Source organism: Symphalangus syndactylus, chromosome 13 (assembly GCF_028878055.3).
Source record: "Symphalangus syndactylus isolate Jambi chromosome 13, NHGRI_mSymSyn1-v2.1_pri, whole genome shotgun sequence".
NCBI lineage: Eukaryota > Metazoa > Chordata > Mammalia > Primates > Hylobatidae > Symphalangus > Symphalangus syndactylus.
Genome location: NC_072435.2, coordinates 22,934,880 through 22,950,911, shown reverse-complemented (window position 1 = coordinate 22,950,911; position 16,032 = coordinate 22,934,880). Strand labels below are relative to the sequence as shown.

General features: G+C 56.9%; 1 protein-coding gene and 1 long non-coding RNA gene across 3 annotated transcripts in view; one reads left to right on the top strand and one right to left on the bottom strand.

Moving 5' to 3' along the window:
• The first annotated feature begins 1,103 nt into the window (after nt 1-1,103).
• On the top strand, nt 1,104-15,547 carry LOC129460113 (uncharacterized). Of its 2 annotated transcripts, XR_010115199.1 has the most exons (4): nt 1,104-2,111; nt 2,246-2,718; nt 4,712-8,927; nt 14,806-15,547. It is a non-coding gene; the product is annotated as an uncharacterized lncRNA (long non-coding RNA). The 2 variants fall into 2 exon arrangements; XR_010115198.1 differs by having other exon boundaries at nt 1,104-2,718.
• Nucleotides 14,110-16,032, bottom strand: part of NLRP9 (NLR family pyrin domain containing 9) — a 33,604-nt gene continuing 31,681 nt past the window's right edge. Inside the window, exon 9 of the mRNA XM_055237677.1 lies at nt 14,110-14,708. Coding sequence (XP_055093652.1) covers nt 14,576-14,708 — 133 coding nt within the window. The 3' untranslated portion in view covers nt 14,110-14,575. The remainder of the gene's footprint in view (nt 14,709-16,032) is intronic.

Sequence of the window (16,032 nt, the reverse complement as noted above, 5' to 3'; positions counted from 1 at the left end):
GGCTTGGCTCCCCCAGATTCCCATCTGTGATTTCGTGTGTCCCCCAGAGCCCCTTCATCCAGGGACCCAGGGCTCAGGTCCTGTCTCTGTCTCGGGGGTGGCTGGGAACCAGCCCCTCTGTCTCGGAAGCCCTGATTTCCTTGACCCTCCCAGGTCAAGGGGTGGCTGGGTTGAGGGTGGACGGTGCGAGGCCTGGCGGAGCTGTAGCCCACGCAGGTCCAGGTGGTCGGGAGGCCACTCATGGCCAGGCGCTTCCGGTGCAGGAAGCCTTGCTCTTGTCTTGAGGGGACACCAGGATGAGGTCAGAGAGTGCACTGGGGTTCAGGGAGGAGAAGAATCCTGAGAGATGGCACATTTGCAACACAGGTCACCGTCGCCATCGCCCGGGCCCACCGCAAGCATCACTAATCCATCCCTGCACTCCTGGAAAGCCAGGTCAGCCTCTGCCGGCTGAGCTGAGTGGACCACCAGGCGCATCCTGGTTGTCCTCTGTGTGCTCTTGTCCTGAGCTGGACCACACCTGGTGAGACCATCCGGGAGAATCCTCGGGCCGCCTTGTGAGGGGGGTGTTGCTGTCATCTCCAGGGCTAGGTGACAGCTTGTTGCAGGCCCCACAGCCAGGGCCTCAGGGACAGGGATCTGGCCGTGTCTGTTTTAAGTGGAACAGGCTGTTCTTCCATGTGGAGTCTCCCTCCGTGATCCCGTAGGGTCAAGTCCTGACGGCTGGGTTCGCTCCCTCAGTGACTCCGACAGGTCTTGTCTCAGAGGTGCTGGGGTGAAGGCTGTGTGGGGCCAGGCCCCTGGGGTCAGACTTCTTGCCCCTTCTGCCCGGGAGATGCCCTGGGCTCAGGGTAGGGCCAGACAGCTGCGTCACAGGGACATTCGCTATGGGTCGGGGTCCAGGGAGCACCAAGCCAGTGGAGTGTTGGAGGCCACTGAGAGGGACATGACGGTGGTGTCTGAGCGGCCTGATGGCCACCCTGTGTGCCCCCTCCTTGGTGGGGACAGACACACATTTGCTGTAGAAAGAGTGATACACACACAGTGGGGCCAACCCTCAATCGGGAACAACAGGGCTGGGTGGGGAAGGCACTTGAGGGAACCTTCCTGGAGTCCGTAGGAGCTTCAGCTGAGCTCCTGGGTCGCCCCACCCACCAGAGTCACCTGGGGATTGCAGAGCAAAAGGAGTGCCATTGGGGGGATGTGAGGCTGGGGTTCTGTTACTTGCTGTGAATTGGGTCATGACCTGTGTTGGGGTGTTCTCTGGCCTCCACTTGCCCCTGCAGACCAGGGTGTCTGAGGGTTGTGGGGGGCTTGATGGAGGAATTGCTGACCACACCATGCAGGAAGGGGCGGGTCCCAGGGACACAGGAACTTTGGGATCAGCTGATTCCAGATTTAGTTGCAGAGGAGCATCCCCCTTGCTTAGCCAGGGAGGGGAAGCCCTCTTCTCACACCCGGCCTGGGTATGTTGTGGGAGAGTCATTTCCCGGGAGGAAATGGGGGCTGTTACCGGGGGAGGGGGTGCCGTCCCTGGGCAGCAGCAAGCGTCCCTTACACTTGGGCTGTCTGAGACCCTGCTGCTCTAGGTGGTTGTGATGGGGGACCCCCACAGGGCACGGAGAGCCAGCTGAAGGTGGCAGCTCTGGGTGGGATCGCAGGGAAAGGGGAGGCGAGCCCCCCTCTTGCCAATCTTGGTCTCCCCACAGGGTCATAGCTCCTCGGCCCCTCACTTGTCAGACCCTCCATTCACCAAATTAAGGATAAGTTTCACGATTTTGCACTGCAGAGTGTTCGCTCCCTTTCTCTTCAAAAAAGCTGAGGAGGAAGATAAAATGATACAGCTGGGCTTAGTCCAGCGGAAGGGTTAAAGGTGTAAGGCTTTAATTCTCCCCACCATTTCCTCATTTGGCAAAACAGAAAAGACAGGATTGAAAAACAAGAAAAACCCAGAGGCTTGCACATAAATTTGGGGCTTAATTACAGCATCTTCGGCATCTTCCTTTCCCTACGGTGCGAATGACAAAGTAGCCCCAGAGATCTCGTGTCTCCTACTTTATTCCTCTTTCCAGAATATTCCAGCCACCGAAGTGCTCAGCCGGAGCTGCTGTGTAAGAGTCCCCCATGAGACCCAAGCACCTGGGTTTAGTGACATGTATGGTTGAACACTGGGAGAATGCTAGGAGCCTGCTGTTGTTCCCGATTGAGGGTTGGCCCCACTGTGTGTGTATCACTCTTTCTACAGCAGATGTGTGTCTGTCCCCACGGTGGGATGGCGAGCTTGTTAAATGGCCGTGAGGAAGACTTTATTCAGGACCATCAAGACAGGTACAGGTACCATCAGTGGATGGAAAATCACTAAGAGCAAACCTCAGGGGTCCCGGGGGGTTTCGGCTAAACCCATCTAGCAGGATTGTTGCTGAAGGCAGGCCAGGGTGATCAGAGGTCACCTGGGGATGGTGGAGGCTGAAGAAGCCGATCGGATGTGAGGGTGGCAGGGGTTGGGGGGGATGGCGGCTGGGTTCATTTGCTGAAAGGATTTTACAAGGACATGCATGGATGGGCCTAGGAGGAGGTTCAGAATTCTCAGGTTTGGCCAAGCAAGAGTCATGGTGGTGCTCCCGGCCGACTCTCAGGAGCAGATGTGCTTCTGACCCAGCGTCTTTCCCCAGAGAGGGCTGAAGTGGAAAAAACCCACAGAACTTCTCCCTGGGACAGGTGAAGCGATGGGGCGTGGGACATTCCTGGGTCTTGACTCGGTTCGGGGCCTAGGGGCTGGGTGGGGAAGGCACTTGAGGGAACCTTCCTGGAGTCCGTAGGAGCTTCAGCTGAGCTCCTGGGTCGCCCCACCCACCAGAGTCCAGGCCCACCAGAGTCCCCTGCCACCTGTGCTCACCCTACCCTTACCCCTCGCTCTACTCCCGCCCTCGCCCTATCCTCGCTCCTTGCCCTGCACTTGCCCCTTGCTCTGGAGCTGCGATGCCAGCCTCAGGGCTTTCAGTCCTGCCTTGATCTTTTTTTATACTGAAACTCAGTTTTACACACGCACACCCTCTCCCAGCCAGCCTCTAGCCTCTGCCTTTTGCCTTTTCCTCGCATTCTCATTGAATAGGAAGAAATGCCTTTTTTTTTTTTTTTTTTTCTTCCTCGAGGTGGAGTCTTGCTCTGTTGCCAGGCTGGAGTGCAGTGGCACGATCTCGGCTCACCGCAACCTCCACCTCCCGGGTTCAAGCGATTCTCCTGCCTCAGCCTCCCGAGTAGCTGGGATTACAGGTGCTTACCACCATGCCCAGCTAATTTTTTTTTTGTATTTTTAGTATAGATGGGGTTTCACCATGTTAGAATGGTCTCGATCTCTTGACCTCGTGATCTGCCCGCCTCGGCCTCCCAAAGTGCTGGGATTACAGGCATGAGCCACTGCAGCGGCCCCCACCCCATTTTATTTTTTATTATACTTTAAGTTCTAGGGTACCTATGCACAACGTGCAGGTTTGTTACATATGTATACATGTGCCATGTTGGTGTGCTGCACCCATTAACTCGTCATTTACATTAGGTATATCTCCTAATGCTTTCCCTCCCGCCTCCCCCAGGCCCTTAGTTTGTGCTGCTCTGCGCTGCTTTTCTCCGTGTGCTAAAAGGGGAGGGAGAGTTTCTGTACCCATTCCCAGGCACCTTCTTGCAGCTGCAGGCATCTGCCCCACGCATGCTGCCAGCTTCCCGGATGTGGCGTGAGCCATTGCGCCCGGCCACAAATGCTTTATTTCTTGAGAACTTGTCTGTCTCTGTGATGACTGTGGGTTGTCCAGCTCATCCCTCAAGCACCATCCTGCTAGGCCCTTCACTGTGCTGAGAAACCGGCCTACTCACATCACAGGTGCCCCTGGAGCTTCTCAAACTGCAGCCCAAGGACTGGCTGCTCGCTTTGGTAGAAAAATGTTTTATTAGAGTGCAGCCACGGCTGCTTCTGCACTACAATGGCAATGGTGACATTAAGTGTGGCAGAGACCGAGTGTCCCTTGAGCCTAAAATATTTACTATCTGGCTCCTCAACAAAAAGTGTGCTGAGCCCCAGTGATTGCTTGTATGTGGCAGGGGTCTAGGGCCTGCCTGCACGTCCTGGGACAGCCCACGCTTCCACAGGGTTCCATCATGCTTTCTGCCGAGAAATCGCTCCCTTTGCTGTTTTTTTTCTATTGAATGTTTCTTCATGCTTATGTTTTACTTTCAGGGATAATTATTTAATGTTATGTTTCATCCACATTATTTTAGTATGGACATTTATAATTTCCTAAGGCACTATATATATATTTTTTTTGAGACAGAGTCTCACTCAGTCGCCTAGGCTGGAGTGCAGTGGCTCGATCTCCGCTCACTGCAAGCTCCGCCTCCTGGGTTCACGCCATTCTCCTGCCTCAGCCTCCCAAGTAGCTGGGACTACAGGCGCCTGCCACCACGCCCGGCTAATTTTTTTGTATTTTTTTAGTAGAGATGGGGTTTCACCATGTTAGCCAGGATGGTCACGATTTCCTGACATCTTGATCCGCCCACCTCGGCCTCCCAAAGTGCTGGGATTACAGGCGTGAGCCACCGCGCTCAGCCCATAAAGCACTATTTAACGACTGCTCCATAAATACAAACTTTCTTTCCTTATTATTATTATTATTATTATTATTATTTTTTGAGATGGAGTCTTGCTCTTGTCCCCCAGGCTGGAGTACAGTGGCGCGATCTCGGCTCACTGCAACCTCCGCCTCCTGGGTTCAAGCGATTCTCCTGCCTTGGGACTACAGGTGCGTGTGAACACAGCCAGCTAGCTTTTCAATTTTAGCAGAGACAGGGTTTCACCATACTGGCCAGGCTGGTCGAACTCCTGACCTCATGATCCACCCCCCTCGGCCTCCCAAAGTGCTGGGATTACAGGTGTGAGCCACGGCACCCGGCCCATAAATACAAGCTTTCTGAGGGACATCTTGTAGCACACAAAACTATAGACAATGTTATCATAACCACCCCTGCAAATGCCTCACTCGTGTTCAGCCATCATTTACATTTGAGCCACTCCTGTTTCACCAGCCTCCTCATGGCCCCTCCCCTGGAGCACTTTAAAATGGTAATTACATGCTCTCTAGTAATAGTTGTGTGTTACTGTCAAAAGGTATAACTCATGCATTTATGGGGGTAACCCCTACAGCAGTTAACCCTGCGTGCTCAACGGGGAATGAAAGGTAGCTCAGAGGCTCAGGAGGCGAGGTTGCAAAATGGCTTGCGTTGTGGGGAATGTTCTCATCCACCCAAATCAAGCATCACTACATCCATCCGCGGGGGAGGTGAGCTTAGGGCACCATGTCCAGGAGTGGCCAGGTCCTGATGTCACGGGGAGCTGGGCTGGGGCAAGCTCCAGATGGCCAGGGTGGTGTGGGTTTGCAGTGGGAGGGCTGGCGCGGGGACCCTGAGGGCTCTCTGGTTCCCACCTTATCAAGATGCTGGACTCAGTGCTTGAAACATGTCCTGACAGCCACATGGAAAGGGTTAGAAATGATACTGTTTTCGCCTGGGTGCCGTGGCTCACGCCTGTAATCCCAGCACTTTGGGAGGCCGAGGCGGGTGGATCACGAGGTCAGGAGTTCGAGACCAGCCTGGCCAACATGGCGAAACCTCGTCTCTACTAAAAATACAAAAATCAGCCTAGTGTGGTGGCGGGCACCTGTAGTCCTAGCTACTCAGGAGGCTGAGGCAGGAGAATCGCTTGAACCTGGGAGGCGGAGGTTGCAGTGAGCTGAGATTGCACCGCTGCACTCCAGCCTGGGTGACAGGGTGAGACTCCCGTCTCAAAAAAAAAGATGATACTGTTTCCTGTATTTTTTCTCTTAGTATATAAGAAATACATTATTTGAACAGGGATCTTGTGTCTCCTCTCCCCTTTCCTGGACTATTCTGACCCCAGCAGTTCTCAGAAGGAGCTGACATTAATGATAACTTCTCCCTGTTAGACCCTTAAAATACTGAGCTTTCGGGACCCTGCCTGGCTTGTTCGTGTAAAACGGTCTTGTCTGGTAAATACTAAGATTTTTGGTCTCACAGCCGAGGAAATCAAGGATGTGGATGCACACAGAGTGAGATACGGAGCAGGAGTTTAATAGGCAAAAGGAAGGAACAGCTCTGTCACAGAGACGGGTCCCGAACGGGTTGTGAAATTGCAGTAGAAATGTCAGGGGTTTTATAGATGGGCTAGTGAGGAGGGGTGTCTTTTCTTCCTAGGGCCTGAAGAACCAGTTAGGACCAGGTGTGCTATCTGCATCGAGCAGAGTCTAGCAGCCCCCACCCCATTCTTTTTTTTCTTGTTTGTTTGAGATGGAGTCTTGCTCTGTCGCCCAGGCTGGAGTGCAGTGGTGTGATCTTGGCTCACTGCAAGCTCCGCCTCCCAGGTTCAAGCAATTCTTGTGCCTCAGCCTCCCGAGTAGTTAGGATTACAGGTGCATGCAGCCACGCCTGGCTAATTTTGTATTTTTAGTAGAGACAAGGTTTCACCATGTTGGTCAGGCTGATCTCCAACTCCTGACCTCAAGTGATGTGCCTGCCTCGGCCTCCCAAAGTGCTGGGATTACAGGCGTGAGCCACCGCGCCTGGCCCCCACCCCATTCGTTGAGCCTGCAGGCAGGCCCTTAGTTTGTGCAGCTCTGCGCTGCTTATCTGCGTGTGCTAAAAGGGGAGGGAGAGTTTCTATGCCCATTCCCAGGCACCTTCTTGCAGCTGCAGGCATCTCCCCCACGCACGCAGGCTTCCAGCTTCCCTATCTTAGTGTGCCTAAAGACAGGGAAAGGAATGTGCTTTAGGCCCACTGTTTTCACTGGGGCCCATCGTATGTATGTGGCTTGGTGATTACCCAGGAACCTCCCAAGTCTGTCCCCGAGTTGCTTATCTGTGTTTTACAGCCTGAAAGATCAGGCTGCTCTTTGTTAGGAGAAGTGATTTCTTTGAATTGCGTGGTGTGGTTAGAAAGGCAGCAATTTCTAAGCTGCTTTTTGTTAGAAAGCTTTTTGCTGGGGACTCTTCACCCTATCTACCTTAAATGATTTCTTTCTGTTTCTTACATCAATTGGGTACTGATTTCAAGTAGAATGAGTGAATGCATTTATTCATTCATCTAAGCCGTATTTACTCCTTTCTTTCACTGTTGTTGTTGTTTGTTTTTTTTGAGATGGAGTCTCGCTGTGTTGCCCAGGCTGGAGTGCAGTGGCGCGTTCTCGGCTCACTGCAAGCTCCGCCTCCCAGGTTCACGCCATTCTCCTGCCTCAGCGCCCCGAGTAGCTGGGACTACAGGCGCCCATCACCACGTCCGGCTAATTTTTTGTATTGTTAGTAGAGATGGGGTTTCACCGTGTTAGCCAGGATGGTCTCAATCTGACCTCGTGATCTGCCCGTCTCGGCCTCCCAAAGTGCTGGGATTACAGGTGTGAGCCACCACGCCCGGCCTCTTTCACTATTTTCATAGCAGATTATTTCCTTTGGCCCTCCGTCCTCTCTGGCTGGGTAGCTTGGGGCCAGCCATAAACGGAGGGGAGGGCGTGTGTGTGGCCACGTGTGTATTTTGTCCTGGACAACACTGTCCTGAGGGGCCTAAGTGGGAAGTGCCCTCAACAAAGGAGATTGCTGCTGTGTGTGTGTGTGTTGTGTGTGTGTGTTGTGTGCGGTTGGGACAGTCGTGGATTCTCACTTTTTTTTAATTTGAGACGGAGTTTCACTGTCATCACCCAGGCTAGAGTGCAATGGCGTGATTTTGGCTCACCGCAACCCCTGCCTCCTGGGTAAGCGATTCTCCTGCTTCAGCCTCTCAAGTAGCTGGGATTACAGGCGCCCACCAGCACGCCCAGCTAATTTTTGTACTTTTAGTAGAGACGGTTTCACCACGTTGGCCAGGCTGATCTCGAACTCCTGACCTCAGGTGAGCCACCTGCCTCGGCCTCCCAAAGTACTGGGATTACAGGCGTGAGCCACCGCGTGCAGCCGGGATCCTCACTTTTTCGCAGAGATTGAGTGGTCACTGGCAGAGTGTCTGATGGAACTTTGTGAGATGCTGGAAATGTCTGTGCTGTACAAAAGGGATGCCACTAGCCACATGCCACGTAGAACAGTTGAAATGTGGCCAGCATGAGATTTTTTAAATCTTGACAGTTTTTGATGGATTTAAGTTTATGATGGATTTAAGTTTAAGCACCTGTAAGTGAGCGGCTACCGCGTGGGATGGGTGGGATTGGAGGAAGCTGGAAAACGCTCCCCTGCGTTTCGGGTGCTGGCCCAGCAGAGGGCGCCGGAGAGCGGACGGAGCCGCAGGCGGGGTTGTGGGAAGACGCTGGGATCCCGTGCGCGTTTGTGCTCCTCCTGGGCCAGCGCGCAGACTATCGACGGAGGAATTCAGTTCCTCGGAAACACAGTTCCTCCGACTCCAGCCTTCTCGCCCACGTGGAGACAGTAGCTCTCACGTACTTCTCGGGGGCTCTTACTCGTGGTCCCGGTCTCCTCCTGGCCCCCACCTCCCAGCCCAGCGCGCACACTAGACGGCACGTGCTCTCCACGCTCTTCCTCCAGCGCCCCTTGCTCCTCCGACCCCCCGTGGAGTGGCCCATCCTCTCCGTTTAGACACCTGCAGTCACTGTCACTAGCTGAACTGCGCCCTCCTGAAAGCTGTATGTTGAAACCCTACCCACCCACCCTGCGCCGACCTGGCACCCCAGAATGGGGATGTATTTGGAGACAGGGCCTTTACAAAGGTAAGTAAGGTTAAAATGAGGACATTAGGGTGGGTCCTAATCCAATCTGCCTGTTACACAGTGGGGTCGCACCTTCATGTGAGGACGCAGGGAGAAGAGAGCCATCTGGGAGCCAAGGAGAGAGGCCTCGGCGGAAACCAAACCTGCAGCACGAGGGTTGGAGAACTTTGATCATCTCCTCCCCCTCCTCCTCCCCCTCTCTCCCCCTCCTCTTCCGTCCCCTCCCCCTCATCCCCTCCTCCTCCCCCGCTCCTGCTCCTCCCCTGCTCCTGCTCCTGCCCTCCTCCACTCCTCCCTGCCTCCCCCCCTCCTCCCCCTCCTCCTCCCCCTCCTCCTCCCCCTCCCCCTCCCCGTCCTCCCCTCCCCCTCCACTCCTCCCCTCCCCCTCCCCTCCCCTCCCCCTCCCCTCCCCCTCCCCTCCCCTCCTCCTCCCCTCCCCTCCCCTCCTCCTCCCCTCCCCTCCTCCCCTCCTCCCCTCCTCCTCCCCCTCCTCCTCCTCTCCTCCCCTCCCTCCTCCTCCTCCCCTCCTCCTCCTCCTCTCCTCCCCTCCTCCTCCTCCTCTCCTCCCCTCCTCCTCCTCCTCTCCTCCTCCTCCTCCTCCTCTCCTCCCCTCCTCCTCCTCCTCTCCTCCCCTCCTCCTCCTCCTCCTCTCCTCCCCTCCTCCTCCTCCTCCTCTCCTCCCCTCCTCCTCCTCCTCTCCTCCCCTCCTCCTCCTCCTCTCCTCCCCCTCCTCTCCTCCCTCCTCCCTCCTCCTCCTCTCCTCCCCTCCTCCTCCTCCTCTCCCCCCTTCCTCCTCCTCCTCTCCTCCCCTCCTCCTCCTCCTCCTCCTCCTCCTCCTCTCCTCCCCCTCCTCTCCTCCCCTCCCTCCCCTCCCCTCCTCCTCCTCTCCTCCCTCCTCCTCCCCTCCTCCTCCTCCTCTCCTCCCCTCCTCCTCCTCCTCCTCCTCCTCTCCTCCCCCTCCTCTCCTCCCCTCCTCCTCCTCTCCTCCCTCCTCCTCCTCTCCTCCCTCCTCCTCCTCTCCTCCCTCCTCCTCCTCTCCTCCCTCCTCCTCCTCTCCTCCCCTCCTCCTCCTCTCCTCCCCTCCTCCCCCCTCCTCCCCTCCTCCCCCCTCCTCCCTCCTCCTCCCCTCCTCCCTCCTCCTCCCCTCCTCCCTCCTCCTCCCCTCCTCCCTCCTCCTCCTCTCCTCCCCTCCTCCTCCTCTCCTCCTCCTCCTCCTCTCCTCCTCCTCCTCCCCTCCTCCTCCTCTCCTCTCTCCTCCTCTCCTCCCTCCTCCTCTCCTCCCTCCTCCTCCTCCTCTCCTCCCCTCCTCTTCCTCCTCCCCTCCTCTTCCTCCTCCCCTCCTCCTCTCCTCCCCTCCTCCTCCTCCTCCCCTCCTCCTCCTCCTCCCCTCCCCCCTCCTCCCCTCCTCCCCCTCCTCCCCTCCTCCCCCTCCTCTCCTCCTCCTCCTCTCCTCCCCTCCTCCTCCCCTCCTCCTCCCCTCCTCCTCCTCTCCTCCTCCTCTCCTCCCCTCCTCCTCCTCTCCTCCCCTCCTCCTCCTCTCCTCCCCCTCCTCCTCCTCTCCTCCCCTCCTCCCCTCCCCTCCTCTCCTCCCCTCCTCCTCCTCTCCTCCCCTCCTCCCCCTCTCCTCCCCTCCTCCTCCTCTCCTCCCCTCCTCCTCCCCTCCTCCCCCTCTCCTCCCCTCCTCCCCCTCTCCTCCCCTCCTCCTCCTCCTCCCCTCCTCCTCCTCCTCCCCTCCCCCTCCTCCCCCTCCTCTCCTCCTCCCCCTCCTCTCCTCCCCTCCTCCTCCCCTCCTCCCCTCCTCCTCCCCTCCTCCTCCTCTCCTCCCCTCCTCCTCCTCTCCTCCCCTCCTCCTCCTCTCCTCCCCCTCTCCTCCCCTCCTCCCCGTCTCCTCCCCTCCTCCTCCCCTCCTCCCCTCCTCCTCCCCTCCTCCTCCTCTCCTCCCCTCCTCCTCCTCTCCTCCCCTCCTCCTCCTCTCCTCCCCTCCTCCTCCTCTCCTCCCCTCCTCCTCCTCTCCTCCCCTCCTCTCCCCTCCTCCTCCTCTCCCTCTCCTCCCCTCCTCCTCCCCTCCTCCCCTCCTCCTCCCTCCTCCCCCTCTCCTCCCCTCCTCCCCCTCTCCTCCCCCTCCTCCCCCTCTCCTCCCCTCCTCCCCCTCTCCTCCCCTCCTCCCCCTCTCCTCCCCTCCTCCCCCTCTCCTCCCCTCCTCCTCCTCTCCTCCCCTCCTCCTCCTCTCCTCCCCTCCTCCTCCTCTCCTCCCCTCCTCCTCCCCTCCTCCCCCTCTCCTCCCCTCCTCCCCCTCTCCTCCCCTCCTCCCCCTCTCCTCCCCTCCTCCCCCTTCCTCCCCCTCCTCCTCCTCTCCTCCCCTCCTCCTCCTCTCCTCCCCTCCTCCTCCTCTCCTCCCCTCCTCCTCCTCTCCTCCCCTCCTCCTCCTCTCCTCCCCTCCTCCTCTCCTCCCCTCCTCCTCCTCTCCTCCCCTCCTCCTCCTCTCCTCCCCCCCTCCTCCTCTCCTCCCCCCCTCCTCCCCTCCTCCCCCTCTCCTCCCCTCCTCCCCTCTCCCCCCCTCCTCCCCCTCTCCTCCCCCTCCTCCCCCTCTCCTCCCCTCCTCCCCCTCTCCTCCCCTCCTCCCCCTCTCCTCCCCTCCTCCCCCTCTCCTCCCCTCCTCCTCCTCTCCTCCCCTCCTCCTCCTCTCCTCCCCTCCTCCTCCTCTCCTCCCCTCCTCCTCTCCTCCCCTCCTCCTCTCCTCCCCTCCTCCCTCCTCTCCTCCCCTTCCTCCTCCTCCTCCTCCTCCCTCCTCCTCCTCTCCTCCTCCTCCTCTCCTCCCCTCCTCCTCCTCCTCTCCTCCCCTCCTCCTCCTCCCTCCTCCTCCCCTCCTCCTCCTCCCCTCCTCCTCCTCTCCTCCCCTCCTCCCCTCCTCCTCCTCCTCTCCTCCCCTCCTCCTCCTCCTCTCCTCCCCTCCCCTCCTCCTCCTCCTCTCCTCCCCTCCCCTCCTCCTCCTCCTCCTCTCCTCCCCTCCTCCTCCTCCTCCTCTCCTCCCCTCCTCCTCCTCTCCTCCCCTCCTCCTCCTCTCCTCCCCTCCTCCTCCTCTCCTCCCCTCCTCCTCCTCTCCTCCCCTCCTCCTCCTCCCTCTCCTCCTCCTCTCCTCCTCCTCCTCCTCCTCCTCTCCTCCCCTCCTCCTCCTCTCCTCCCCTCCTCCTCCTCTCCTCCCCTCCTCCTCCTCTCCTCCCCTCCTCCTCCTCCTCTCCTCCCCTCCTCCTCCTCCTCTCCTCCTCCTCTCCTCCTCCTCCTCCTCCTCCTCTCCTCCCCTCCTCCTCCTCTCCTCCCCTCCTCCTCCTCCTCCTCTCCTCCCCTCCTCCTCCTCCTCCTCTCCTCCCCTCCTCCCTCCTCCTCCTCTCCTCCCCTCCTCCTCCTCCTCCTCTCCTCCCTCCTCCTCCTCCTCCTCTCCTCCCCTCCTCCTCCTCCTCCTCTCCTCCCCTCCTCCTCCTCCTCCTCTCCTCCCCTCCTCCTCCTCCTCCTCTCCTCCTCCTCCTCCTCTCCTCCCCTCCTCCTCCTCCTCTCCTCTCCTCCCCTCCTCCTCCTCCCTCTCCTCCCCTCCTCCTCCTCCTCCTCTCCTCCCCTCCTCCTCCTCTCCTCCCCTCCTCCTCCTCCTCCTCTCCTCCCCTCCTCCTCCTCCTCCTCTCCTCTCCTCCTCCTCCTCTCCTCCTCCTCCTCCTCTCCTCCCCTCCTCCTCCTCTCCTCCCCTCCTCCTCCTCCTCCTCTCCTCCCCTCCTCCTCCTCCTCCTCCTCTCCTCTCCTCCTCCTCCTCCTCTCCTCTCCTCTCCTCCTCCTCCTCCTCTCCTCTCCTCTCCTCCTCCTCCTCCTCTCCTCCTCCTCCTCTCCTCCTCCTCCTCCTCTCCTCCTCCTCCTCCTCTCCTCCTCCTCCTCCTCTCCTCCTCCTCTCCTCCTCCTCCTCTCCTCCTCCTCTCCTCCTCCTCTCCTCCTCCTCTCCTCCTCCTCTCCTCCTCCTCCTCCTCTCCTCCTCTCCTCCTCTCCTCCTCCTCTCCTCCTCCTCCTCTCCTCCTCCTCTCCTCCTCATCCTCCTCCTCTCCTCCTCCTCTCCTCCTCCTCATCCTCCTCATCCTCCTCCTCTCCTCCTCCTCTCCTCCTCCTCCTCCTCCTCCTCTCCTCCTCCTCCTCCTCCTCCTCTCCTCCTCCTCCTCTCCTCCTCCTCTCCTCCTCCTCTCCTCCTCTCCTCCTCCTCTCCTCCTCCTCCTCCTCCTCTCCTCCTCCTCCTCCTCCTCTCCTCCTCCTCCTCCTCCTCTCCTCCTCCTCCTCCTCCTCCTCTCCTCCTCCTCCTCCTCCTCCTCTCCTCCTCCTCCTCCTCTCCTCCTCCTCCTCCTCCTCCTCCTCCTCTCCTCCTCCTCCTCCTCCTCCCCTCCTCCTCCTCCTCCTCCTCCTCCTCCTCCTCCTCCTCCTCCTCCTCTCCTCCTCCTCCTCCTCCTCCTCCTCCTCCCCTCCTCCTCCTCCTCCCCTCCTCCTCCTCCCCTCCTCCTCCTCCCCTCCTCCTCCTCCTCTCCTCCTCCTCCTCTCCTCCTCCTCCTCTCCTCCTCCTCCTCTCCTCCTCCTCCTCTCCTCCTCCTCCTCCTCCTCCTCTCCTCCTCCTCCTCCTCCTCCTCCTCCTCCTCTCCTCCTCCTCCTCTCCTCCTCCTCCTCCTCTCCTCCTCCTCCTCCTCTCCTCCTCCTCCTCTCCTCCTCCCCTCCTCCTCCTCCTCTCCTCCTCCCCTCCTCCCCTCCTCCTCCTCCCCCTCCTCCCCTCCTCCCCCTCCTCCCCTCCTCCCCCTCCTCCCCCTCCCCTCCCTCTCCTCCCCTCCTCCTCCTCCTCCCCTCCTCCCCTCCTCCTCCCCTCCTCCCCTCCTCCTCCTCCCCTCCTCCTCCTCCCCTCCTCCTCCCCCCTCCTCCTCCCCCCCTCCTCCTCCCCCCCTCCTCCTCCCCTCCTCCTCCCCTCCTCCTCCCCTCCTCCTCCTCCCCTCCTCCTCCTCCCCTCCTCCTCCTCCCCTCCTCCTCCTCCTCCCCTCCTCCTCCCCTCCTCCCCTCCTCCTCCCCTCCTCCCCTCCTCCTCCCCTCCTCCTCCCCTCCTCCTCCCCTCCCTCCTCCCCTCCTCCTCCTCCTCCCCTCCTCCTCCTCCTCTCCTCCTCCTCCCCCTCCTCCCCTCCTCCTCCCCTCCTCCTCCCCTCCTCCTCCTCCCCCCCTCCTCCTCTTCCTCCTCCTCCTCTATTTGAAGTATAAACAGTGTAGGTACATTTGAATAATACTGAATTTTTAGAAAAGTCTATTGGAGTGTCATATATAAAAGGATCAGTAGAGATTTGGAAATGCTCTTTTATTGGACAAGGAAATTGATCAAATCTAAATCTGGACAAACTAGAAAGTTTGGATGCTAGCAATACAATCTGTAGACACATTCTAGCATCACTTCTATGTCAGAAGTACCCGGATTGTGGTGCCTGCAAATGCATGCTCCTACACACCAAGACAACCATTAAGAAAATAAAGCCATGCTTTCCAGAGCGTTTAGCACTTGTTTAACGTACTTTTGCTTCTAAATATCACAAGGCAGGATGGGATTTCTAAAGACAAGGGGATATAGGACTGAGGCAAAGATAATCAGCAGGTACACTGAATCACACTCTATAATCATATTGCTAGAACACCTAGGGAGTACCTCTGAAATCGCTGCCATGATGTGTGGTTACAGGACAGAGGTGCCAGGAGAAGGGCCCATTGTGGCCAAGGAAAGCCTTTGTGAGAAGACTACTTCAGGGTGTTCTCCATCAGAGGAGTACACCCCTAATCTTGTATTCCTCGTCAATCCAAGGTCCATGTGAAATGGTCAGGTGGGGAATTTTTTCCTCCACAGACATCAGTATCTTCTGAGCTTCTTCATCAAAGACAGATTTGTGCAGCCTGGGAAAATAGAAATAAAGTTTTTGTATTTTTCATTTTTACACAGTATTGTCTCTCTACATTCTGAGGACTACCTCTCCTCTTTATTCTTTCCTAGAAATCACTGGGAGAATTGTACTGAATTTGAAAAACAAGCATGAATCTTTCCTATAGGATAGGAAGCGTCTGATGTATACCATAAAGTGAAATTTCATATACAGCATGTATCAATTAAGATTTAATTCAAAAAAGATTAAGTTAAAAAGAAAAACACAGGCTAACCTCCATTCATCTGATGTTCATATGCCCTGGCACATTTATTGCTTCTTATAATGTGCTTTAAAAAAAAAAGAGCTTTTCTCAGAGACACTAATATAATGAATTCATATACCCATCATCAACTTCTACAATTACCAATATTCAGCCTCTTCCATTTACAACCCACCCATTTTCTAAGAAATAAAGCAGATGCTACACCCATAAATATTTCAAACGTTCTTGTCTATTTTTGCTATTTTCAGTTCCTTTCATGTCATTGTCCCCTGAACCCACCTCAACAAAGCTGGTTTTTGTAGTCACCAATAACATCAATTTATTAAATACATTCTATCCTACTTACTCAGCATTGAATACAGTTAATTACACTTCCTTGTTTATTTGTTCCCTTAGCTTATTGGACACCACTTCCTCCTGGCTTCTACTCCCTCGACAGCTGTCATTCCTGCTTTATACATTGAATCTCTCTTTATAACTTCTAAGTGTTCTCAGCATCAGGAAAATATAAAAAATAAGTTCACAAGTAATCGGTAAGACTGGAACATACGCTTTCCTGAAAGAATATAACTAACATTTGCAATTCTCCCCTGTCCCGTGTCCATCCTTCCTTGCCTGGTGTTCAGTTATGTGCCTTTTTATCTCCAATTATAAAAAGTTGAGGAGGATTAGCAGGTCACAAAAATTCATAGACATTTAGACACAGGAGAAGTAGGAGTTTATTATCTTACATCTTCAGAGGTAGGGAAGATGGCTAAGTTCCCTTTCAGCTACAGTGACACTATGAGAAAGTTATCCAGAAATAACTGCTCTGAATGTTTGCTCCTGTGGAGATGACATGTTTTGGGTGTGGGGATGGTGGTTGACGGGGAGGGAGACATGATAATTATTATTTTGTAATGCAGGTCTTAAGTACCTGGCCTGTCCCTATGGGGACTGGGTCTCTGTCTCCTCTCTGAATTCATTTTTCCCTTTCTCTGCTATACAGCTCCCTGGGACTCCCTTCCAGCCCTGCAGAGTACAAGGCCTGGCCCCATCTCAGGGCCTTTACGTTTTGCTGTGCCCCCTTCAC